Raw genomic sequence first — 27,201 nt, 5'->3', positions numbered from 1 at the left:
AACCTCTGCCTTACATGCATGTACACATATGTATACATGCAAACATGCATATAAATGAAAATGAAAAAATAAAAGTGAAAACAACAATATGGCTTTATATTCCCCAAACACCAACAGTGTTTTTAAAGGATTGAAAGAGATTTAGAACAATGCCAGGAACACAAGCAGTATTAAAAAAAAAAAAAAATGATTGTTACTTGGAAGAGCCTGCTCAAATGCTATCTCCATATCTTCTAAAACCATCAAATCACAATTTTATCCCCAGGAAGAGCTGACACTACACTGTGTATGTGTGTACACTCAACATAGACTTCTTTCTTTGAGGGCAGAGGCAAAGTATCTTTGATCTCACTGACTTAGGGGAATTTACAAATCAAAAATAGGTGATTAAATTGTTCTTGGCTGGTTAATTACAACCAATACTAGAAATATGATTTTCTGACAGTCTACTACTTTAATAATCCAGTCCCATAGTTTTTTTTTTTAAATATATTTTAATATTTTGAAACAGGGTCTCATGTACCTCAGGCTGACCTTGAACTCTTGTTCTTCCTACCTCTACCTTCCAAATGCTAGCATTACAGACATACATACCACACCTGCTTTATGTCATATTGGAGATCAAATTCAGTACTTCAAGCAAGCTAAGCAAGCACTCTACCAAATGAGCTACAACTACAGCTCTAAAGCGTCATTTTAAAAAGATTTCAAATTGATGGTGTTACAAAACTCAAAGAAAGGAAGGAAAAAGGAAGGAAGGAAGAAATTTAAGTTTTACCAACAAATTACCCAAGAGGTACTTTTATAGGAAACCAGCTGTTTTGGAAATAAAAGATGAGTCAAGAGGTGTTGGGGCATGCCTTTAATCCCGGTGCTTGGAAGGCAAAGGCAAAAGGATCTTGAGTTTGAGGTCAGCCTGGTCTACAGAATGAGTTCCAGGTCAGCCAGGGCTACACAGAGAAACCCTGTCTCAGGCTGGCCTTGAACTCTTATCTTCCTGTCTAGCCTCTCAAATGGGCCACCATGTCCAACTTTCATTTTTGTCTTTAAGTAAAAACATACAACTTCCAAAATTTTCCTTTCATCACTCCACCCTTGGCTAATCCAAATCCAAGTTGGGGTACTCTACCCCAAGGAAAGACATCCATACCAACATACAAGATAAAGCTGCTTTCTAAGTTCCTCATACCTTGGTTTGGTTGAAGAGCCTTTGGTCATACTGAACTTCATTGGAAGTGCGAGGATTAGGCACACCAAGAGCAATGACTTCACTGATATCTCGATTTTCATTTCTCTGTAGTTTTGACCTATTTTAAACACACAATCATTAACTGAACACATTTTACAAACAAGACGGATATATGCAATATAAATACAACCACTCTCAGAAGCACAGGAAATGCATGTGTTATGTTTTTGTCTCATGAACATACATCTTTAGATAACGCACATCACATCAGCAGCTCCCACAGCACTTCATATGCAAGACTAGAAGGTAGGCAGTAGTCTACAATTAGGACCCATTAGCTCAAAAGAACACACAACAGACTGGTTCTTGGATGCCAATGGATGCATTACACACCGTCAGTCCTTTTCACCAGGGCACACTCAGCTGTGACCTAACTATATGTGGTAATTTTTATCCTACTAGGATCCCGAGGAAAACATGGCAATGACTAAATTACTCTGCATGGCTTCTGACATTACATTAATTCCTCTGCTGTTTTAGTATGAATGTAATCGGCATCTCAATGAAACCATGGTAACTGTCACCACTTTACAAGATGCTCATGTCTTAAAATATTTCAGTAGACAATTTTATTTTCATCCAATTACAAGTTCACAGCTTTTCGGTGTCATCAATTCTCACAGCCACTTTACTGGTTTGAAAAGCCCTATTACTGTACAGAGCCACTGTCCTTTACAATGTTGCAAGTCCCCAGGCTGATACTTCTTTCATTCCTCTCTCTTCAACTTGGGTTCAATTTCTTGAGTAAACTTATCCAGAAAGAAGAAACATGCCAATTAAATAAGTAACCGCCCTAAATTCCTAGGATAACCAGAGCATGGAAAATTGCTCATACAGGAAAAAATGTTTCACATTTGCATTCAGGCCTAAACTCCAAATTCTACCTTTGCAGCACAGCATTTTCTAAACTCTGAAACAACAGAAGTCCTAGGGCATTGGTGAATCCGAAACTTCCCTGATTCCTACTTATGGCCCCCATACTTATAGTGGGTCCCACTCCAATTTGGTAAAATTTTCCCATTTGTAGAAAGTGTTCTGAATTTTAAAATAAACTACTCATGGGAGTTCAGAATCTTCTTTCAGAACTTTCAAATCTCCTTCCTACTGTACGAGGCAAAGTAAGGATGCCTCTAAGGCTATGACAGCTGGCTTCCTGTCTACACACAGGCACACAACCAGCTTATCCCACTACTTGAGTAGGCAAAGCATACACTTGAATAATTCCATTCTCTCCTTTTGACCCGGATTCCCTTTTCCTATTCCTTCCATTCTCCATATTAAATACTAGGCCTACAAGGTGATGGAAGAGCAGGTTGCCATAGGGAGAGTCAATTCTGTTGAGACAAAGTTAATCGCTAATTTAGTACCAAGCTCAAGAACTCTCAGGGACAGAAATGTCCTTTTTCCTAACGCGCAATTATGCCAAGCATCGACCTACCTCTTATCAGGAGCTGCCCTGGAAAGGTTCCGGTCGTGCTGCCTCTCTTTCCGCCTGTCATGACGGATTTCATCCCTTTCACGTGCTTCTCCATCCTCTGTGAACACAGTTGAAAATTAGATCATCACTGCATTAGCTAGTCATATTTTGCTTAGGAGGCCTTTAACCTTAAAAAATGCCATACTTTTCTATTTTTGAGACAGGGCATCATATGGCCAAGGCTAGCCTCAAACTCTGGATCTTCCTGCTCCCACCTCCCTGCTGCTGGGATTATGGGTGTGCACGACCACTTCTCTGTGGTCACACTCAGCCTTTAAAGGGTTACTTGCAGTCAATTTAAATCCAATCAGTTTGTGTACTCCTATGTCAGCTGCCTTCAACTTATTTGAAATGCACCCAAGAGGTGGAAAGGTGGGCATACAGGTGAAGAAGAAAATTCAGTAATGCTAATTGTTCTTTTGAGACAGGGTTCCTTTGTATAATAGCTCTGGCTGTCCTGGAACTCAAGATCCGACTGCCTCTGTCTCCTGAGTGCTGGGATTAAAGATGTGTGCCACCACCACCTGGCATGCGAATTGTTTTCAAAATTAACCACTGCATCTAGGTGAAGTGAGGCAGGAGTTCATCATGAGTAGTTTTCAGTTCTTCCTTATGTTTGAAAGCTGTCACGATAAAACATAAAGGGCTGACTTGGTAATGTACCTGCTGTCCAATCACGGAGTTTGGATCTCTAGCAGCCAGGTAAAGAGCTGGACATGGTGGGGTGCATGTGATTCTAAAACAGACCTACTCAGCCAACTGGTGAGATTTTGGCTCAAAAATAAAAGTAGAGAGTGACTGAGCAATGTCAATGTCAACCTCTTGCTCCAGCTGAACATGTGCATATAGATATACCCATCAACAGATACACATGCACACCGCACCAGTGGAAGGAAAAAAAGAACCATGTACAGGTTCTTGTTGAAGCCACCAGCCAGCCGAGCAAAATGCATGAGCTCTAAGCAAAGAGACAGTTTAAAAAAATAAGGTGATGTGAATGTGCCTCCTTTGGGAATATGCCCAAAAGTGGTATTGCAGGGTCTTGACCTATGTTGACCCCTAATTTTCTGAGAAATTGCCATACTGATTTCCACAGCAGCTGTACAAGTGTGTGCTCTCCACCAGCAATGGAGGAATGTTCCCCTTTCTCCATATTCTCTCCAGCATAAGCTGTCATTGGTGTTTTTGATGTTAGCCATTCTGATTGGTGTAAGATGGAATCTCAGAGTTGTTTTGATTTGCATTTCCCTGATGACTAAGGATGTTGAACATTTGCTCAACTATGTTCATAGCAACATTATTCGTAGTAGCCAGATCTTGGAAACAACCTAGATGCCCCTCAACTGAAGAATGGATAAAGAAAATGTGGTACATCTACACAATGGAGTACTACTCAGTGGTAAGAAACAATGACATCCTTCTTCAAGTGCTGGACCCTACATACTACAATACTGACCTGTCGGGCAAGATGAGTCCAGGACTATTGTGGGGTTGACCTGTTGCTTTTGAATTGGATCTCTATGAAGTTCCAGGACAGCCAGGCTATGCCAAAAATTTCTTTTTGTTTTCTTTTTGATTTTTTTTTTTTTTTTTTTTCCTGAGATAGGAGTTCTCTGTGTAACAGCCCTAGCTGTCCTGGAACTAGTTCTGTAGACCAGGCTGGCCTCAAACTCACAGAGATACGCCTGTCTCTGCCTCCTAAGAACCGGAATGTGCCACTACTGCCTGGCTAAAAGATTTTTTTAAAAGAAAAAAGTGTAATTGTCCTATAATATCCTGTAGAGACTGGTTCCTCCACCAATACCCCATGTGTACTTTGATGGGTGAATTTTCAAGTCCCTTACATAAAAATGCTACACACACACAATGGACAGTCCATATTTTGTAGGGAATAATGGCAGGAAGAGGCCTGCATAATTTGGATGCAGACACCAACTGCCCAACCTAAATACTTTCAATGTATAACTAGTTCAGTCTGTGGCTGAGCATCCTAGAGATATAGAGAACCAACTGTAGATTGATCAAAACCAAGAATTTCTAGTATACTTCCATATGGAAGATCCATTTCAAATATGTATTTCTTCATTTTTTTCTAGTTCAGCTTAATAAGGAAGAAGTCACATCCCATTTCTACGTTTTTCTGAAATATCTAAATTTTTCTTATACACTCTACTTTTGTATGCTATAAAACATGGAGACATTCTAAAATGAGATACCAAGTAAATTTCAAAATGAGACTGTCGCACCTTTTTCCACATGGGTTTTGATTCCAGCTCTCCTCTCTCTGGCTTTCTGCGCCATTTCTCTAAGTTTCTCTTCATGTTTCTCCTTTTCTTTTTGAGCCATCTTCCTCTCCACTTGGGCTCTCATTTCCACAGCTTCACGAGCCTGTTTAATGAAGTGAAATGTTGAGTGGAACATATCATAGTATAAATATTTACAGCTATATTCAAATTGCCTTCCTGAAGTTTGAGCACCAGTAATCCCAGCAGAGATGATCATCTGAGCCCACAGGTATAAAATCAGACTAGAATCTGCTGGGCATGGTGACACAGGCCATAAACAGTCTGGTCTATACAATGAGTTCTAAGACAGCCAGGGCTATGTACCCTGTCCCAAAAACAAAACAGACAGAACCACAGTGAGAAGCAGTCTCAAAATGTAAGTAAATCAATAAATAAATGTATCTGGACATGGTAATGCATACCTGAAACCTAGAACTCAAGGAGGCTGAGGCAGAAGGATTGCAATGAGTTCCAACATAGCCTGAGCTTGAAACTCAAGATCCTGTCTCAAAATACCAAAACCTACCAAAAATTTAGGTATGACTTCATCTTAAGATGAAACCTTAGTCTACGTCTGAAGACTTTAGTCAGATCCTGTTTTAAAAAACCAAAACCCACCAAAAATTTAAGTATACCTTCACCTTATGGCAAAACCTACACCTCTATCTGAAAGACTTTAGTAAAAAACACATACAAAATAAGAGCCCCCTTACTTGTATGTACGTGTGCACATTAATATAGCACTTCTTTGTAATATCAGTAGCTGATACCATTAGTGCAGCATTTAATCACAATGTTTACCTATCATCTACATTGAAAACGATGTACAACAGTATCTGGCAGTCTCCACAAAATGAGGTCAGCCTAGGAAGCCATCACCACTGCTGGGTGCAGCTCTCTACTGAGTTGTAGCTAGTTCTTGCTGTCATCAGCACACACACAAGTTAGTGTCTCTCTAGGACTAGGGGGAAAAATACGGACTCACAGATACAAGAACGTTTGGCAAACTGTAAACGACCAACCTTCCGATCAGCAATGTATAGCGCTTCAGCCAGTTTGGCAAAATTTTCGTTTATGTGTACAGTCTGAAGTCCTCTTCCATCAGCAGCCAGCCGTTTATCCAGAGGAATTGTGTAACCCTGAAGTGAAAGCAGAAAGTAAGTCAGCTCAGTAGAGCTACAGTCATCACCTAACATTAGCCTAGTGCATACCCAATTTGAGAACCACTCAAATTTCCATTTCTCACACTTCTTACACACTTATGGAAAACAACTAACAATAGGTGCTTTGGGTAGAGGGCCCACTGTTTTAATCATCCTAGTAACCACACAAGGCTGGTAACAGCACTCTCCACATCACAGAGGAATATGGGTTAGAGTGCTGTGTGATGGTGGCGGCAAGTTCAGAGTCAGTAAGTGGGTGGAACACCAACAATATGGTGCAAGAGCCCAAGCTTTAAAAAAAAAAAAAAAGTGATCGTGTTAATAACTGTGGATCACAGTGATCACAGTGAAAAGAAATCATAGCCCAATAGTCAAATAGCTGCTCCATGAGTAAAACTAACAAGTCATAAGAAGGCAGACAAACTGTTATAAGCCAGGGAATATGCTGAACATGCATGACACTTTCGGATCTGGTTTTGTTTTTCCAGATTCCTAACTCTTCTCCCAAACACTAACCTGAAGTCCATTGTCTCCTTACATAAAACAGTACTGGCTACGTGTGGGGGGTACAAGTCTGCAACCCTACTTGAGAGGCTGAAGCAGGAGGATTACAAGTTTAAGACCAGCTCAGCCTACAAAACAAGTTCCAGGCTACAGAGTGAGACCATGGCCCCCAAACCAAAAATATAAAAACAGCCCCCTTCTAAAAAGAACCCACAAGCTTAAACAAAGTCCCACAGTGTTTCTGAATCATCTCAACACATCACAGGGTTACACAGATATGAATAAACCCAAGTAAGATGGTCCCATAGCCATTCCAGTGGAGGATGAATATGTAACTTTATATTTAACTCATGGCTTAAAGTTGCTGCCTTCACCCAAACTAAATCATGAGCTGGACTCCAAGCCTATAAGGAATAGGAATTAGGAAATGTATCCCATATTTTTCCTAACTTCTGGAAGCTCTGGCAGTTAGCTGAGATACATAGAATTTTCGTTTGTTTGTTTTTGTTGCCCTGGCTGTCCTGGAACTCACTATTAGACCAGGCTGACCTCAAAAATACAGAGACTTGCCTGCTTCTGCCTCAAGGGTGTCATCATGCCATGTTATATACAGGTTTTATTTTTAGGGCTTTCAAAGACAGGATCTTTCGATGTAGCCCGACATAGCCTTCAACTTGTTATTCTCCTACTTCAGTTTCATGTGTGTAGGAATCACAAGAACGCAAACACCACACATACCTGATAACACAATGAACAGCAATGCCACACAGCAGAACAACTGGGAATTAATGCAGTGAAAACCTCAAACACTCATTGTTCTCTTTTCTCATGTGAACACTGAGACTGGTTTAATTGCTTTTTTGTTTTTGCTTGTTTTTTGAGACAAGGTTTATTTGTGGGATGGCCCTAACTGTCCTGGAACTCACTCTGTAAACCAGGATGGCCTCAAGCTCATTGAGATCTGTCTGTTTGTGCCTCCTCCCAAGTGCTGGGACCGAAGGCATGCACCACCACCGTCCAGCTGAGATTGGTTCAATTTTTTTCTGGAAATAATCTAACCTAGAAATTTGACCTTCATGAAGAATTTTATCTTCATTCAATATGGTATTTTGCTCTTATTTTTCCTTTTCTATGTGCTTCTTCTGATAGCTAGAATATGCCAGAGAAATTTACGTGGCATTCAAGCACCAAGTACAGCACCATGTCTAGTGTAACTGGAAGCATCCCATGAATCGGCTCTACTATTTTGGTGGTGCACCAGGACCTCACTGCTGAATGTGAGAGCTATGCTCTCAGCAGCTGTAACTTCTTAGGTGAATGTTTAGCTAAGTGAGGCTTTACTTGTGTTGCAGCTCCTTCCTGAGCAACCCCCATGAGATGGTACTAACAGACGGTGTGACTCACCTTTGCGTTTTTCCAGTTGGAAATACAAGGGGGGATCTTCCACTCTTGTTGCTCCTTTACAGTCATCTGAAAAACAGGTGAGGGAGAGACGTTGTTATTATAGTCTAACTCAAACCCACACACACACCCTCCCCTACATGTGCCGACACAAAAACAGCTGGTACAGTGGACACTGCTCCCGTGTAGTGGACTCTAGCCACAAGGAAAGCTAACGTGACAGACAGAGATTCCACATCACTACAAATGCTGGACAGTATTTTCCCATACTTAAAAGTGCCTGACTTAGGAGTGAGACAATGTGGCTGCTTTTGGATGAAAATCCACACTTTGCATGTCAAACAGATCATGTCCACTCCAATGAAAGCAGAGGTCAAATTACTGGTGGTAAAACAGTTAACATTTACAAACATTCTCATAACCACACTGTACTTTGATGTCTTAACCGGGTCCATATTTGCTCTTATAAAACAAAAAAGTTTAACCATCATGGTGACATGTACCTATAGGCAGAGGGGCTCTTTATAAAATTGAAAATCCCAAGTGAAGCCGGGCGTTGGTGGCGCACGCCTTTAATTCCAGCACTCGGGAAGCAGAGGCAGGCAGATGGATCTCTGTGAGTTCAAGGCCGGCCTGGTCTCCAGAGCGAGTGCCAGGATAGGCTCCAAAGCTACACAGAGAAACCCTGTCTTGAAAAAACAAAAAAAAAACAAAAAAAAAAAAAGAAAAAGAAAAAGAAAATCACAAGTGAAAAAAGATTTGACTATATCAAGGAGTACCTTCCGACTAGGAGAATGCATTACAGGTGCAGGAGGAGATGGTGGTCCCCGGGGAATTTTCTTATTAATCCTGAAGAATAAATCAAAGTAAAACAAATAATCAGAGCATGAAGTCCTCAGCTGCTTTTCGGTTTTCAGGTCCCAATCTTCTGTTCTCCTTTAATTTTTTGTTTTGATAAACGCTCATGGGACATGAGCTCATGCTCATGCTTGGTTATTAGTTAATAAGATGTGGCCACTGTCACCATTCACCTCACACTGCTACAGTGCAATACACTCATAGTTTGATGTAACTGACACAATTAATTAAACACGAAGTGTACAACCAACCATCTTCGTAACACCATCTAGACAGTGAGCATCTTCATCACCTCAATTTCTGCACATGATGTGCCTAGCCTTTTTCTTCTCCGTTCATGGGTACCCACTCATTGACTGTCTATAACTAGAAGTTTTAAAATTAAATTAATTTAGTGTGTGTGTGTGTTTGTGTGGTGTGTGTGCTGTATGTATGTACCCTGGGAAGTATGGAGGTCAGAGAACAACTTCACAAGAGTGGGTTCTCTTTTGATGCCATGTGACCACTGGACCTGGCAGTAAGTTTCTTTAACCTCTGAGCCTTCCTGCTGACCCCGTTTTCTTGAGTTATACACAGAACCATAACACTCTATTACTTGTTTTGTCTGGCTTCTTTCATGTAGCACAATTATTTTCAGAGGCATCTATGTTATTGTAGTAGTTTTTCTTTGCTTGGCTCAGTAATATTAGAGGTACTGATGTTTGCTTACGTATTCACCTACTAACGAACATGTGGGATCTTTTGTTGATCCTCATTGTACTGGGTGGTTTTGTGTGTCAACTTGACATAAGCCAGAATCATAGAGGAAGGAGCCTCAGTTGAGGAAATGCCTCCTTGGGATCCAGGTGTAAGACATTTTCTCACTTAGTGATCAATGGGGAAGGGCTCAGCCCATGATGTTATCCCTGGGCTGTTGGCCCTGGGTTCTATAGGCGGGCTTAGCAAGACATGGGAAGCAAGCCAGTAAACATCGCCCCTCCATAGCCCTCTGCATCAGCTCCTGCTTCAGGGATCCTGGCCTGTTTTGAGTTCCTGTCCTGTCCTGACTTCCTTCAGTGATAAACAGCAATGCTAAAGTGTAAGTCGAATAAATCCTTTCCTATCCAACTTGCTTTTTGGTCATGATGTTTCATCATAGCAATAGAAACCTCAATTAAGCCGGGCGGTGGTGGCACATGCCTTTAATCCCAGCATCGGGAGGCAGAGACAGGCAGACCCCTGAGAGTTCGAGGTCCGCCTCATCTACAAAGCTACACAGAAAAACCCTGTCTCAAAAAACAAAAACAAACAAACAAACAAAAAACCTCAATTAAGACACTCATGAAGCCATACTTACTTGAATCTTGGCGGCTCCATTGGATCTTTCTGCATTTCTACCATCCGAATAACCCTCTGTTTAGCTCCAGAGTTGAATGCTACTCCTTGCTGAGATGGTGTGTAGCTAAATAGATGAAAATTAAAGGTGTAATTAGTTCAAGCTTTTGGTAGGCATTTATCTTCTATTATAGTTCCACATGACTATACTTTCAATTCTTTTCAGGAAGTACTGACATAAAATCACCATACATTTAGGCAGGGCAGTCAGAAGCAGACCAGAAAAGAAACAGAAGTGAAATCAAACAAAATATGCACTTAAGTGGTTATTGACTTCCCTCTTCATCCTTTCCACATTCCACCTGGGAAATACACCTGTCCAGCTTCCCCAGGTCTAAAACTAACACCTGCTTTTAAGTCTACATTATAGAATAAAATTGCCAGGGCTGAGAGATGGCTCAGCAGTTAAGAGCACTGGCTGCTCTTCCAAAGTTCAATTCCCAGAACCCACATGGCTGCTCACCACTGCCTGCAACTTCAGTTCCTGCAACTCTTCCTCTGGCCTCGTTGGGCACTGGGCATGCAGGCAAAACATACATACATATATAATAACAATAAATAAATGAGTAAAAGTTTTTTAAAGAAAGGAAAATAGTTACAATAGTATGCCCACTGGCAACATGCAATGTATGCTGTAAAAACTGCAGCAGCAGCCCTAACTCAAAATTTTCCCTTAACATCTAGTTCCAATCATTCTTCACAAAGACAGTCCAGTAAAGGCCCTCAACATTTAGCAGCATTATAAAAGTTTATTAAATATAATCAAAAACTATAAACAATTGTCGTTTGGGTCATATACCATAGGTAACAATTATTTTCTAAAAAACTGAAAATCAAGGCGGTGGTAGAGCAGGCCTTTAGTCCCAGCACTCAGAAGGCAGAGGCAGGTTGATCTCTGTGAGTTCGAGGCCTGCCTCCCGAGTGCTGGGACCGTTAACATCTTAATGTAGGGATTAAAAAAAAAACTTCTGGGGACTGAGAGATGGCTCAGTGGTTTGGGAGGTCCTGAGTTCCCAGCACCCACATGGTGGCTCAGGACCATTTTTATGGAATTCAATGTCACCTTGTGTCTGATTCCCTTTCCTGTCCTGTAGGCATACATGCAAACAGAGCACTCTACACTAAATAAATAAACCTGAAAATTAAAAACAAACACACAAAAAAAGCCTTTTGCAAACTAGAGTTGATAGGCTTCAAAGGTCATTAAGACAATGCATTTGAACTGGCTTTGTAAGCTGGTGAGTCTTCAAAATCCCACCTAGGGAGTCTGACATGCAACTAACACTTCCAGCAGGGTGCATACCGGATATACTGAGCAGGAGCCAGCTTGTCAGCTGCACGAACAGGCATGGCTGCAGCAACCTTCTGCGACACAGACTTCTCCAAGGCTACTCTTGTCTTCTCTGTTATCTGAGATGAGAAGCAGCACGGTGAGCAGTTGGAAATTAATAAGGACACAAAGTCATCTAAAATAATCACATACACCAACCCCTAGTTACCTCTTTAATAGCCTCTTCATCAGGCCTTTGCAGGTCTGGATCATCTGCATTCATAACCTCCTTTGGAACCAGGTCAGTGTACTTGCTGTAAATGACCTAAAAGTGTTCAAACACAAGCAGCTTAGGAACACACAGGGTGGAGGGAAGCAGCCTCATTAAGTCGCTGTACATGTCAACATGTCCTTTCAGCATATTTACGCATTTAGGATACTCAGTTTTGTCGTTCAGATTTTAAAACTAAAGGAGCTTAAAATATGTACACAAATTGCTGCCCTGGCTCCAAGATGATCACTTTCCCTTGACCCCATGCATTTAAATTATTTGAAATCTTCTAATCAAGTCAGTATCCAAATACATTCTGCCAACAAAATCTTATGCATCAGTGATCTCTATTTTTGAGGCTCACTAGGACTTGAAATTAATGATGATATAAATTGCCTATAGCACCATTATCCTGGATTAAAAACTCATCAGAAATTTAAGTCCGGTTACTAAATAATTTCCAAATTCACTGGGCCTAGAAAATTCCATTGCCCTCATCCTATTTATAATGTTTCTGTTTTCTGGAATCAATTCTATTCACAAATTAGGAAAGTGAAAATGAACAAAAAGAAAAAACCCAGAATATTTTCTTCTACAAGAGTCAGAAAAAACAAAAATATATTTATATATGTGTTCTAGTTTCATTTCTGTCTGTTATAGCCTAACCAAAAGAAAATCAGGGAGGAAAGGGTTTATTTGGCTTATAATTCCAAGTTAGAGTCTATTATTGAGAGACGTCAAGGCAGGAACTCAAGCGTCTAGTCACATTATATCCAGTCAAGTGCAGGGAGAAATCAATGACTCTGCCGCTTGCTCTCATTTAGTTTTCGCCTGACTCACATAGTGGGGAACCCATCTGCCTAAGGGATAGTGGTGCCGACAATGGGCTGTCTTCTTTTATCAGTCATCAAGACAATCCCTTACAGACATGCCCACAGGCCAACCTAATTTAGACAAGTACTCAACTGAAGCTCCCTTCCCAGTGATTCAGGTTGTAGCAAATTGACAATCAAAATTAATCACCCCAATACGTAAATTGCATCAGGACCAACACCTTCCTTTTACCTTTTAGGCTGATGCTGGTGTAATGCGCTTTTGAAACAGATCATTTACTTGCCTGCTATCTATACTTCCCAAGTACCTCCATTAAAATGTACATGGCAGACTTTAAAGAAAAAAAAAAAAAAACGATACTAGAAATTTTAACCAATAGTTTAGATTTTAATACTTTTATTAGAAATTCTTTGGCACACATACATACCAAGAACAACTTATGGGGCAGGAGAGATGGCTCAGCAGTTAAAAACATTTTCTGTTCTTACAAAGGACCATGGTTCAGTTCCCAGAACCCACGAGGTGGCTCGACAGTCTGTAACTTTGGTTCCAGGGGATCTAACACTTTCTTCTATTATTTTTTATTTTTATTCTATTATTTTTTTTTTCTTCTGGCCTTCAAGGGCACCAGGCACATGCGTCCCTCATATACACATAATATATATACAGGCAAACACATTTTATATGCATAAAATGAAAACAAAGTTGGGCGTGGTGGCACATGCCTTTAAACCTCAGCACTTGGGAGGCACAAATCTCTGTGAGTCTAAGGCCAGCTTGGTCTACACTGGGAGTTCATGCCTGTAAGGGCTACCTAAGGGAGAGATCCTGTTCCCCCTCACTGTAACAATACCTAAACAATAAAAGCAAATCTTTTAAAAAAGGGCAATTTATGCAACTTATGAATAGGAAACAAAATTCCTGGTGCCTATGATCTTCAATTTTTTTTCTTCAGAAGCCAACTTATTTACTAAAAGCTAAAATCAAAACCTACCATAGCAGGCTCTTAAAACAGGTGAAAGAGGATGTAAACTGTTCTGAATTTCCTACTGAAGCAACAGTGCAAGCAACTCTGGCTACTTCTACCCTGCCTGTGCCTACAGCCTCATCTCCCTGGCTTACTCTCACTCCTTCATTGTTCATGCTGCAGGCAAAACTTGACACATCTTCTGTTCTTTGAACATCATGTATTTTTCCCAATCCTGAAGGTATGTGGAGTGCTGCCCCTAGTTCTTCAAAAGTTCTAAACCTGTGTTCCAGATTGGTTGGCATCTACCTGCCCCTCTAGCCCCAATCATTCCGCACCTGAGCACTTTGCCTACTCTTTTCAAAGCATGCGTTACACTATGTTTTTTCCTAGTCACCCTGCTAGAACAATGAAAACAATGACCACAGCTCGTATTTACTGAGCTCTGATTATTTGGTACCGTGTGGTTCTTCGGGCATGCATGTGAGATTCAGATATTTAACTTTCATATCCACCCACAAGGCTGGCCAAATCATACCTAGTTACTAATGAGAATATTCACTAATGGATTTCTGGTGCCTGCAACAGTACCTGGTCTACAGAAGGCCTTCAGTAAATACTTCTTGTATAAACGAAGAAATAAATGTAACTCTTAAAAAATGTAGGATAGCGGGAGGAGGAGAAATAGAAAATAGGGCATGTTTTTCCAGGCTGATCCCAAACTACCATGTTCAAGGGGTTCTCCTGACTCACCCTCCAATAAGCAGGGACCACACGCATGCCATCAGCGCCTGGCTCAGAACCCCACTGCATATAGCTAGGAAACAACCTCAAAAGTCTTATTTCTTTCCAGGGTGGGAAAATCTGCACCACCACCAACTAAAAACTCTCTAACACTGACACTACAATGACTTACCCGGTTTTCCATGGAAGACATTACAGGGAGATTCTAAGTAAATGGCTCCCTAGTAGTCATGTATGTTCAATATAGTCTCAATACTAATTTAGCACATAAGAGCCATTTGCTGCTTCTTACTTGGGTATTCCAAAGTTAATAACCCTTTAAATGAGCATCAGTAAGATTCTAGCATCTTACCAGACAGAGTGAAGGACATCTCAAGAGCAAGATTCCTTTGTGGTAATTAACTACAAACTCCCACAGTTTACAGCCTGAAAAACAAATGTCCTGAAGAAAGTTGGCACATCTCAGTAGGCAACACAGCTGGGAGGAGTCATCTGAAAACTATAGTCTCCCCTTGAAGGTAGGAACATAAACAGCTTTACTCATCAAGAAAAAAGCAGAGCCAGGCATGGTAAACACCCTCTTCCGGCCTCTACAGACATCAGGCACATATGTGGTACACATACATATATAAACAGGAAAGACATTCATAAATATAAAAATAAAAAACACTTGACTACTAAACTGACAAAAACAGGACTGACTGAAAGGTGAGCCGCTCAACATATCCACCATGTCATCTGCAAGCATAAACAGGTTAATAACATGGGATTTATCACAGGCTCATTTGAAGCTGTTGGAGTTTAGGAGGAGAGATTAACAGCATTCCTTTAGGTACTATCATGCATGGTATGTTTTCTACAAAACAGTTGCAGAAGGAAAACTGCACATACATTGCCGAAGTCTATAAAGTTCTATCAAAATGTATCATAAGAAATGCTTCCTCCTGGTTTTTGCTTATATCTTATGCACTGTACTTTTACATGTAGAGATCAATGGCCTTAGACTTTTCTCCAAATATGAAGTCTTTTTTCCCCCTCTTACACCTACCGCTAATATTTATGGCCTTGCTCTTTCACGATTAATATTTCAGTGAGCACTCCCTCTTTCCTAAAGAATACCAGTTTCGCCAGGCATTGGTGGCCCACACCTTTAATCCCAGCACTCGGGAGGCAGAGGCAGGCAGATCTCTGTGAGTTCGAGGCCAGCCTGGTCTCCAGAGCTCGTGCCAGGATAGGCTCCAAAGCTACACAGAGAAACCCTGTCTCGAAAACCTCCCCCCCAAAAAAACAAGACAACAAAAAAAAGAATACCAGTTTTCTCTGAAATAAACCAGAAATCTTTGTACTATATACTACAGTACAAACTCAAAATCAAACAGGCTGTTTTCATCCTTGGCCCCTGCACACCAGTCTCCTGAATGATGATCAACTTAAAAAATCCATTTTGGAGACAAACTTTGTCCCCTGGAGAAGGGGAAAGGGTCACCATCCCCTGAGCAAATTGAGAACATGGGAAGAGGGGGGAGGAAGCTTTGAGAGTGAGAAGGGAAGAAAAGGAAGGATGCAGAGGTCATGAGGAAGCAGAAATTTTGAGTCAGGTGTAGATTAGAAGAAAGAACATATGACAAGTAGGATTTTAGTTGGGGGGGTGGTAGAGGAGGAAGGGAGGGAGAGGGAACTGGGATCGCCATGTAATTCAATCTTGTTTGTAATTCAAATATATATATATATATATATATATATATATATATATATGAAGTAAACCAAAGGGGGGGAATCCATTTTGTGGGGGTGAGGGGAGGGAGAAGGGACTGATATGTGAAACAAGCTTGTTCCTAATTTGAACTAATAAAAAATTAAAAAAAAAAAATTAAGACAAAAAAAGAATCCATTTTGTACAGAAAGTCTTTCTCCTAGGACAGAAAGCCTGCGGTTTCCCAAGGAGGAACTCTGCTCCTTTGGGATTCCCTCGAAAGGCTTTGTACATGAACAGGACACTCTGGTTAAGACCACAGTGGCGGCCAGGGGAACTGCTGGCACTCAACAGGCAGCACCAGCCATGCCACACACAGTACAATTCTCAAGACAGCTCTGAACTATCAAGAAGCATCCTCCCAGGAGGTCAATGCATGTGACAGCTACTCAACCAAAGCTAAGTCAGTCAACCAAAGCTAAGTCAGTCAATGATTTCCAAAACAATCCATCCACTTTTAGCTTAAAAAAAAAAAAAAAAGACAAAACAAAACAAAAACCCAAAAGTGTTGTATGGACCGGAAGAGTGACCTCTCTAAATGACCAGCTCTGGGTTTAATTTCAGTGGCCACATTATAAACAAAAGACCTTTATTATATGCAAAGGACAATTTTTAGGAAACTTTCTTTGGCCACATACTGAAACCCCAAGTTCTACAGTTCAGTTTTAACAATCTAAGCCACAACAAAATCTGGAAAGACATAGATCACTGCAGTTACAGCTGCTACCCCTGGCAAATAAAATACCAGGAAAGCAAGGAATACCACGTATAAATGGGTATCTTTCTGTTGTTGTTTTGTTTTTTGAGACAGGGTCTCTCTATGTAGCTCAAATTGGCCTGGAACTCAAGAGATTTGCCTGCTTCTGCTGGGATTAAAGGTGTGCATCACCACAGTTGGTTCTCCACAGGTTTCTTTTACCATAAGAATATACTACTTGCAAAATACAGCTTTTTTTAATATTTTATTTACTTTATGTGCACATTTGTGGCATTATTGACTTTTGTAAGTTTGGTAGCAATTTTGGAATACAAAATAACTTTTTGAAATATAAAACAAACAAAACATAAGTAGGAAAGCTATCGTGTTAGATGTGGCCTGCAGAACTGGGAGGGTGAAGGCCAGCCTGGACTGTTCTAAAGGGGAGAATAGCTATTACCAATTTGTGCAGAATTTCAAGGCATAGTGTCATTGTTGGTCACAAAGTTAATAAAGAATGTTTTAGAGCTATATATTTTATAGCAACTTTTTTGATTTTGCTGCTCGACTCAAACCCAGGCCTTGTGCACACCAAGCAGGTGATCTACCATCAGTTAGAACACTAACTTTATTGCTATATTTTTTTAAGACTTATTTAAGCTTATGAATGTTTTGCCTGCATAAATGTATGTGCATCAGGTGTGCCTGGTGCCCTTGGAGGTCAGAAGAGGGCATCAGAGCCTCTGAAACTCTAGTTACATGTGGATGCTGGGAATTGAACTCAGGTCCTCTACAAGAACAAGTGTTCTTAACTACTGAACCATCTCTCCAGCCCCAACCTCCCTGCTATTTTTATATAATCCAAAATGACAAGTGATGTATCATTTCCACAAAATGTAAAACTTCACAAAATTTATCAACAAGAAAAATACACAAAACCAATGAGATTACCTTGTCTTTGGACTGCCCCTGTCGAGCAATTGCATCGTATTTAATTTTCCCTTCAGGGTCCACCTGAATGGCCAGTGCATTTGACATTTTCTTCTTTCGCCCCATATCCAGTGGATACTGGGCCACGTGGATTTCTGGGAAAGCACCTCCATCTCCAAAATCCTGTATATTACAAGAAAAGAAGTAAAAAGAATATTTAGTAGTAAGTAGCAATTCATTCAAGTTATGGAATCTATGCTAGGTGTGAGTGACAGCAGTAAGCAAAGCCAAGGTTTTCATCTTGTGAAGTTTATATTTAGTGGGCAAAGGTATAAAAACACACTCTTCAGGTATAGGGTACAGGAAGTACCATGAAGATCATATAGGTCCTGGGAAAAGGTACTTTCATACTTTCAGAAGAGTGGCTGTGTGTGAGACATGTCGCCTATGTAAAGAAATCACACAAGGGAAAGCCTCAATGACGAGAAAGCAAACAAAGGAAGACCCGAGGGAAGCATTCTCTTTTTCTTTTTTAGTAAGGTAGAGGGTGAGGGGTGGGTGGTGGGTGGGTGGGTGGGTGGGTGGTGGGTGGGTGTGTGTGTGTGTGTGTGTGTGTGTGTGTGTGTGTGTGTGTGTGTGTGTGTGTAGGCGCTAGCAGAGACTAGAGGAGGGGGTCAGAGTCCCTAAGCTAGAACAGGGGTGCAGGAAACTGAATAGTGTCCTCTTAGGAAAGCAACAAGTGATGTTAACTCCCCAGGAATGGAGCGTGGGACTATCCACTATTGGAGGACAGAGGAGATGATGCCAATGGACAAATAAGTAACAGAGGGGCTGTCTCGCCTGTCTCAAAGAATACGAATTTTATGTAAGAGGCCCACATATAGCTTGCAGGTGGCCTATTGTACCAATATTTTTCAGAATTTCCTGGAGACCACAGGAAACAAAAATTTTAGTACAAACCAAAGACTAGTTTTAGGATTATACACAGACATACATAGAGCATCAGGTGGAGCTAAACCTAGGAGAAATGTCAAGAAATGCTTAGAATTAGATCCTGTTAACACATCATTTTTTCATTATTATACTAGAGACAGGTAAGACAGAAAGGACCCAGAATGAGTCACCAGTCATGTCCTTGTGATAAGAACAGGGCATAGAATTTGACCATGATGTTTTAGGGAAAAAAAAAAAAAACCCAAACAAAAACCTGAGAGTAGAGGTTTTTTTTTTGGAAAGTCATTTTTTCCCCCTATTTCTGCTTCCCTAAAGGAGGGCTCTATTCGGACTGGCCAGCTCACACCTCCATCCAGTAAAGCTTTATTAGCTACATGACCCCTCCTGCTCAGGAGCTAGCATGACCTTCTCTAAGAGCTCTACGACAAAACGCTTTTAACTCACCATGAGACATGAACCCAAAAGCCACTAGCTTGGGATGGCTTTAAAGGCCATTGACTTTACAAAACCCTGGCCCACTCAAACCAGCTGCTTTGGGGTTCTTGTCTTATAAATTTGAAGAATGAAATTTATGGAGCACAGAGGGTGAGTTTTAGAAAGGCAATTCTGCTATGCTGGCCAGGATCACTGAGCACAAGTGATCCTGCTTCAGTTGGGATGACACATATGTGACCACTCAGCACACAACTCTAACGGTGATTATAAATCATCACAAGAATGAGAACTACAGTTTTTAAAGTAGAATAGCATTCTGCCAATAATTCATCAGTGTTTAATATTTCTAAAAGCCTCTGTTGTTCAAGTCTAACTCACACCTGAGCATTCTTATAAGGAAAGAACTAAAGTTCACAAATATTAGTACTAGGAGAGGTGGCAAACCCACAGCACTTGGGAGGAAGAGGCGGGAGGGTATCAGGGAGTTTGAGGCCAGCAGATTTTAGGTTAGCCAGGCTTAGTTAGCATATATGCAGAATACAAATCCAGATACTTGGACACCAAAAAGCTTTATCTCATGTGGGTGTGTGATATAAATGCCAGTGTGCAGGGGCATGCACCCAGGTACATGTATACAGAGGCCAGAATACGATATTAGGTATGTACACCTGCCACTCTTCACACTATTGCCTTGAGACAGAGCCTCTCACTGGACCCAGAAACTCTCTAGTTTGCTGGCTAGGCTGGCTGGCAAGCTCTTGGAATCTACCTGCCTTTGCCCTTCAAATGCTGGGATTATAGCTCTTTATGTGAGTGATGGGGGATTCAAATTCATCTTATGTTTACAGAGCAAGTGCTCTTACCCACTGAGTCAGTCTCCCCAGGTACAGCCAAGCTTTGTCTTTTTAAATACCCTGAAATAACTTTCTTTTAGTTAAAAAGAAAAGAAAACAAAAGCCAAGACTTTCTGAGCAATGGCATATCCTCCTGCTCTGTATTTTTTTAATAACCCCCCCCCCCAAAGGGTCTCACTATGTAACTTTGGCTGGCCTGGAACTCACTATGTAGACTTGGCTGGCTTCAAACTCAGAGATTTTTGGCCTCCCAAATGCTGGGATTAACGGCACAGACCACCAAGCCTGGTTGCCCTAATAGTTTTAAATCAATAAAGTCTGTGCAAATCCTCCAAAATCCAAAAAAACCAAAAAAACAACTCCCCCCTCGATGAAATCTGAACTACTTCTGATACTAAGTATAGTACATAAGGCACACTCAACCCATATTACCAAGAATGTTATCAAAAACACTGAAATTCATTAATAAGAGGGTATTTATTGAAAAACAAATTCATTTTTATAAGACTTTTTCCCACACAGTATTTCATTAGATCTTGGCACAATATGCTTATTTACTGGAGAGAGCTGAAAATTTTGAAAACCAACAGAAGTAAAAAGAGATATTTTCTTGTAAATTAGGCAGAAATAGTCTTCCTAAGAAAAGTGCTTCCTGTATCCAGACCATCAATTTGACATATGCTCAGATTTGCTGGAGTTCTTCAACTATAATCAGCACTTCAGAACTGTAGCTGTAGCATTATGTGGTCATTAAGGCTGCCAGAAAATCACAGCTTTTACTCTGAAAACTAGAACAAAATGCCTTCTTCCCAGAACAGTCACTCCCCTCAAAGCATCCCTGGCATTTTCAGATTAGCTGGCCATTTGAGTTTGATTTCCAAATGAACTACTCTGCTCCACCAGGACAGAGGAAACCTTTGATAATCAATTAAGACTATAAGGCTAACAGCCACCAGATGTCATAAAGCTCAAAGGCTCCCTTGTACAGAAAATGAGGCCTGCTGTCCCCACCCTGTAATCTGGGGACAGGCGCCCCAAAAGCACATCTATAACCTCTCAAAAGGGATAGCAACTACAATTCTATCATGTCAGTCACCACTACCTTTTGGTTCCAGACAGGAAGGTATTCCAGTCTCTTGGAAAACTTCTCTCTATCTTGCTGTACATCTCACTAATTCCAGAGAGAACAAAATCAAGAACAAAATCCTTTACTAACAACAGCAAGACTTCCCTTCATATAGCAGGATGCATAAAGACCAGATGAAAATAGAGACAAAAACAAAACAAATCCCCAAACAACAAAGAAAACCACCCAAACCCCAGGGCTATGCGGATCGAGGCAGGGAGGGTTTTCTTAGGTGCTTATTTTCTAGTGGGCAGCGGCATGGTAAACATGGGAGACAGTGCACACAGCTTCAGACAAGATGGTAAGCAGTGTTCTATTCAAAGACCATAAATACGCCTGGTGGCAGACACCTCATCTGTAAGGCCACATCATTGCCATGTAAGAAAGTGATACAAGGGGCTGCTCTTTGCAGAGAACTCAGGTTTGGTTCCCAGGACCCACAGGGTGGCTCATAACCACTTGTGACTCCAGTTTCACGGGATCCAAGGCCTCTTCTGACCTCCAAGGGCATTGCATGCATGTGGCACACAGATACACAGGCAAACAGCCATACATATAAAATAAATGAACCTTAAAAAACAAAACAAAAAAGAACAACAATAACTGGGTACAAAAATGATGTAGTTCATTCATAACGTTATTGCAAAATTAGGAAATGAAAAAAACAAAAACCAAAAAACAAAAACCTGTAGCAATAAGGTGGCGCATGCCTTTAATCCCAGCACTTGGGAGGCAGAGGCAGGTGGATCTCTCGAGTTGGAGACTAGCCTGGTCTACAAGAGCTAGTTCCAGGACAGCCTCCAAAGCCACAGAGAAACCCTGTCTCGAAAAACCAAAAAAAAAAAAAAAAAAAAAAAAAAAAGGAAAATATACTGGGAAAGAGAAAAGGCTTAATGAAAGCAGAGATTTTTTTGTTTGTTTGTTTTCTAGACAGTGTTTCTCTGTGTAGCCCCTGTCTGTCCTGGAACTCACTCTAGACCAGGCTGGCCTGGAACTCAGAGATCCACCTGCCTCAGTCAAGGAAATTTGTTCTTTGGTGACAGACAAATCATAGAGGTATGATCCAACCATTCTAAATTCTTCTCTGCTTATACTCACTTCTAAAGAAGTATGTAACATCATGACAGGCGTGTGCTAACGTTCTTGAACTGAAGGTTTCAAAAGCAGAGAAATAACTCCGCAAAGGAGACACCATGGGCTTTTTCCTCTACAGGAAAGTTACCTCTCAGAGTTACGGCGTGGTTTTATTCTCATTGTTGGAGGTGGGGCGGGAGTGAACACAACTCAAATGCAAAGCCCACTCTGATTCTTCCCCTTTCAAAGATTTCACATTTTTATTTATTATTAATAGTATGTGTCTGTGCGTATGTGACAGAGAGGGAGGGATGGAAGGGAAGGAGTAAGAAAGAGAGAGAGACGAGTGGGGCGCATTCACATGCCATAGTGCTTATAAAAAAGTTCCAGGGACAGGTTCTGGGAATCACACTAAAATCGTCAGGTTTGTGTGACAACAGCCGTTGCCTGCCGGCCCCATCTGTTCCTTCTTTTATTTGCATCTTACTCTCCTATTATTGTTCATGGGCTGGAAGGCCTACATTTGTAAAAGAATGCTCGGTCCTTTTGTACCAGTTCAATAGTGAAGCACAGTAAGATGAAACAGTGACTGTCTGCTGATCTCAAACCATGACAACAAGCATGTTCCTCCTTTCAGAACTTACCCCCATGACTTCCGTTAATGAACATCCTCCAGAGTTTACATTTATTTTACAAGTGTGAAGTAATAAATTTCAGCCTGTACTTACCTCTAACAATCGAGGAATCCAGCCTTTCCGATACCCGTATGGGGGAGGCTCCCTTCTTGAGGAGACCAGTGAGGTCTGCCGAGATCTCTGAGATCTTGCTCTTTCTTCAGCTTCAAGTTGGTCCTGAGATAGTTGTGTGGGCGCAGGTAAAAAGCTACAGGAAACCAGAATTAAAAAAAAAACACATTTAATTATTACAATTCAGCTACAATTTTCCTTTGTTCGGCCAATAGACTTTTCAATGATTTATAGAAGCATCCAATATTTATCACTTTCTTGTGTGTGGAAAGGAAATACTCAAAGACACAGAGAAACCCCTTCCTTGACTATGTATGTCAAGGGCAAAGGGTTGTTCAGACTTAAAAACTAAGAGGTATTTTTACAGTTGACAAGCTACCGAATTCTGCACTTCCATAGTTTACACAGAAGCCAACCTCCAGTGCACTGTTTCCTAAGACTCCTACCTGACTTTTGTTTTTGCAAAGTCTACTTATGTAGCCCAGGATGGTCTTGAACTTGCTACCTTCTGGCCTCAGACTCTGGAGCTGAGTTTATAGATAAATATTAACACAGTTATTTTTGTTTTTTGTTTTGGTTTTTTTTTTGAGACAGACAGGGTCTTATATAGATCAGGCTACTTCCCCAGTGCTGGGATTAAAGGCCTGCACCACCAGGCCTTTAATATTTGTCTGGACAACTTGTGGGAGTCAGGTCTCTCTCTCCACTATGTGGTTCTCACAGATTATTGGCAAGTTCTTTTATTCACTAAGACATCTCTGGCTGGCCCTGTACCCCAAACTTTTAAGTTACATTCTACTGCCTTAATCTAGCCACAACATTTATTATCTGGATACATTATGGTTTTTTGGTTTTTTTTAAATCTCATGTAATCTCTCTCCTAATGGAAGTAAACTCTGTGAGGAACAGTAAGTAAAAAGACACAGAAATTTACCTTACCATCGCACCAAATAATAAACAGAACACATGACACCAGATATGTGATGTACATACATACACCCAGGAAACAAGTGATGCTCCAAAAGACTGTAGCTGGGCACTTCCTAATTCAGATTCAAACCCCAGAGATTGAGGACTTAATCCCATAAAACTGCCTCTACCAATAACAACTGCCAAGATTTGGTCACCAAGATTTTAGTTACACTGGTTACACTTTTTTCCCCCTTTTTCAAGACATTGTTTCTCTGTGTAACAGTCCTGGCTGCCCTAGAAGTAGCTCTGTAGACCAGGTTCTCAAACTCAAGAGGCCTGCTGCTTCTGCCCTGCCCCCATGCCCAGTGTTGGGATTAAAGGTGTGTGACACCACTTCCCGGCCTGTTTTAAATATTAAATATTCTCTCCAGGTTTAGCATAGAGATTAACTGTGATGGATTTCAGGTGATCAGGTCCCTTAATAAAGACAGCTACTGGCAGCAGGAGTAGCTGGAATATGGAGACACAACAGCCGTCAGCAGAACTGAGGTAATTAATACCTTACATTAATAAGGCTACAGGGGAGAAGGCTCTGAGTTTAGCCTATTAGTGAAGGGATAAGGCATGGCTGACTTCCTCTACAGGTATAGTCTCTGGGACCAAGCACCCTTACCTTGCCCTACTTGGTTAGACTCATTTGCTAGGATGGCTCATGAAACTAAACAAACAAGCAAACAACACCCCACCAAAACAAACAATTTTTAAAAAATACAGGTTTATTTCATTTTCATGTGTGTGAGTGCTTTGGCTGCATGTATGTCTATGCACCACACACATGCCTAGTGCCTTCCGACTGGGAGAGGGCGTCCGATTCCTAACCAATACAGATGCTTGTGAGCCACCACCTGGGTGCTGGGAACTGAACCAGGTCCTCCAAAAGGAACAGCCACTGCTCTCAACCACTGAGCTGTTTCTCTAGCCCATACTTGCTAGTTCTTATAAAGGACGTTAAAAAACATACTAACGAATGCCAACTGAAAGCTTTGAGGTTCCCAAAGCTGGCCATTTTGAGACTTCACTTTTTGTCATTGTTTCACTAGGCACACAATATCCACCACACCCCTGGTACTGTTCTTGAATGCATTCATTTCAAATTCTACCTTTCCCCTCCTAACCCTACCAATTTATATCACAGTGCCTGAAGAACACTCAAAACATTTGCTACCTGTAACATTTTCAGTCTGCATAACTTACTCTAATTTTTCCGGACTAAGGCTAGTATTACAAATAGGCATTTTCTGTTGGTTCTAATTTCATTTCTGTGGCTGTTACTAAAATTCTCTGGCAAAAGACAATTTTAAAGGAGGAGGGGCTTATTTGGCTTACAATTCCAAATCACAACCCACCACCAAGGAATGTTAAGGCAGCAACTCAAAGGCAGCTAGTGAAATCTCACAATCAAAAGCAAGAGAGACTTGCTTTCTTGCAGAGAAGGAAGCAGGGAGGCAAGCAAGCAGGCCCGCAGGCAAGGCACCATACTAACTGCTCGATGGCTGACAGACTGGCTTATGCTCATCCAGTTTTAGCCATTCAGGACAACTTGCCTAGAGAATGGTGCTGCCCATAGTGGACTGGCTCTTCCTACATCTGTTAGCAAGAAAACAATTCCCTACAGACAGGTCTACTTGCCAATCTGATCTAGGCAATTCTTCATCTGCTATCTTTTTACCAAGTGTATTACGTGGGCAGCTGTTCTGTTTTCTTTCTTTCTGTCCTTAAACCAGCTGTATTGGCCTTGGAATTCAAGAGATCCTCCTGCCAGCACTGTTTTCCTCTATGTCCATCTTCCCGGTAGCAAAAAACAACAACAAAATTTCATTCTATATATAGCAGGCCAACGAAACATTTTTTAGGATTCGTACTGTTACAAGCCAGGGAAAATATGAGAAGTAGGCTTAACAGGTGAAAGACAACGTCCTAAAATAAATACTTGCTTTGCATCCAAACCCAATCAGACTTTTCCTGCTGAGTTCGCATGGAAAGTTTTTCCATTCGGAGCAACTAGGAGTTACATAACTTTTTTTGGAAATCTCCCACTTAGCATCTTTTTCTTAAAGGATGGGAGCGCTTTACATACGGTAACCAAGGCAACCAGGAACAGCAAAAGTCGGAGGAGGTTCTATGTACAAAAGAAATTCTAAGGTCCAAAGTTAAAGAGGGGAGAAGCGGAGCCTTTAGTAAACAGCAGTCTCTACTGTTGCCAATTAAAAAAAAAAAAAATTTTGGTCGGTTCTGGGACATGCCCAACACACACACTCTCTCTCTCTCTCCTCTTTTTTCAAAATCTTTGTTTCGGAAAAGAGAGTAGCTAGAGAAAGGGGAAAGCCCAAAGCATACAAAAGCCACGCACAGGACTGGCGCGCTTTGCTCAGCAGGGATAAACCAGCCGCTGCTTCCCACCGCGCATCCCCTCCACCTCAGGTGGGGTCCGCAAGGCGCTCGCCAACCTGCCGCGCTGCTTATGCGAAGCACACGTGAGCTCCTCCGCGCGAAGCCACACCGTGGCTCTCAGCCCCGGGGAAGGGGCGAACTCAACCCGGGAAGCCTCTAAAGAAAGACCCCGGCTTTGGCGCGGCCTAGTCGCCAAGGGAGCCCGCGAGAGGTTCTAGTCATGTTCTCGGCCAGAGTCCCTCTGTGTCCCGGGCCAGGTCACTGTCCGCGCAGTCCGGGCATAAAAAAGGAAAAGATGGGTACTCCCAGACCCTTCCGTATCGAGGACCCAAGTCAACAACCCACCTGGTGAGCGCCATCTTCTTCCGCTTCTTCCAGCGCAAGCCACAGCGTCGCGGGGCGGGTCTTGCCCGGGAACGAGGAACACGATGGAAGAAGTGCTTACTGCGCAGGCGCCTTGCCGAAAGGCAGTATGGGCTTTGTAGTTCTTTGAGCGGGAATTATGCTGGCCTCTCAAGGAAAGTGGTTGTGGAGAGCCAAAACTCTCCTCAACAAAGGAAATTCCTTACATTTATAGATTTTACAGGAGAGAGGCTCTCTGAGTTCCCAGATCCAGTCATGATGACCCAGGCAGTGATGGCACCCGCCTTTAATCCCAGCACTGGAGGCAGAGGAAGGTGGATCTCTGAGTCCCAGGACAGGCTCCAAAGCTACACAAAGAAACTGTCTCGAAAAACTAAAAAACAAAACAACAAAACAACAATAATAATAATAAACTCAAGTTCTAAAACGGAAAATTTGATAGCAAATTCAGGAAAGGTTTGCAATGGCTTCAAGACTGTGTGACACAATCTTTTATTTGCTCTAGATTT

The 27,201-nt window shown here is 41.5% G+C and overlaps 1 protein-coding gene across 1 annotated transcript in view; it reads right to left on the bottom strand.

Moving 5' to 3' along the window:
* Positions 1-26,781, bottom strand: part of Snw1 (SNW domain containing 1) — a 28,615-nt gene extending 1,834 nt beyond the window's left edge. Inside the window, exons 1-12 of the mRNA XM_027418624.2 lie at positions 26,675-26,781; positions 22,949-23,102; positions 17,799-17,960; positions 11,811-11,906; positions 11,615-11,721; positions 10,274-10,378; positions 8,859-8,928; positions 8,083-8,148; positions 6,034-6,150; positions 4,973-5,114; positions 2,688-2,784; positions 1,190-1,307 (exon numbers count right to left, since the gene is read on the bottom strand). Coding sequence (XP_027274425.1) covers positions 1,190-1,307; positions 2,688-2,784; positions 4,973-5,114; positions 6,034-6,150; positions 8,083-8,148; positions 8,859-8,928; positions 10,274-10,378; positions 11,615-11,721; positions 11,811-11,906; positions 17,799-17,960; positions 22,949-23,102; positions 26,675-26,688 — 1,248 coding nt within the window. The 5' untranslated portion in view covers positions 26,689-26,781. The remainder of the gene's footprint in view (positions 1-1,189; positions 1,308-2,687; positions 2,785-4,972; positions 5,115-6,033; positions 6,151-8,082; positions 8,149-8,858; positions 8,929-10,273; positions 10,379-11,614; positions 11,722-11,810; positions 11,907-17,798; positions 17,961-22,948; positions 23,103-26,674) is intronic.
* Between the last annotated feature and the right edge of the window lie 420 nt (positions 26,782-27,201).

Source organism: Cricetulus griseus, chromosome 5 (genome assembly GCF_003668045.3).
Source record: "Cricetulus griseus strain 17A/GY chromosome 5, alternate assembly CriGri-PICRH-1.0, whole genome shotgun sequence".
Lineage (NCBI taxonomy): Eukaryota > Metazoa > Chordata > Mammalia > Rodentia > Cricetidae > Cricetulus > Cricetulus griseus.
This window is presented reverse-complemented; position numbering and strand designations above follow the sequence as displayed.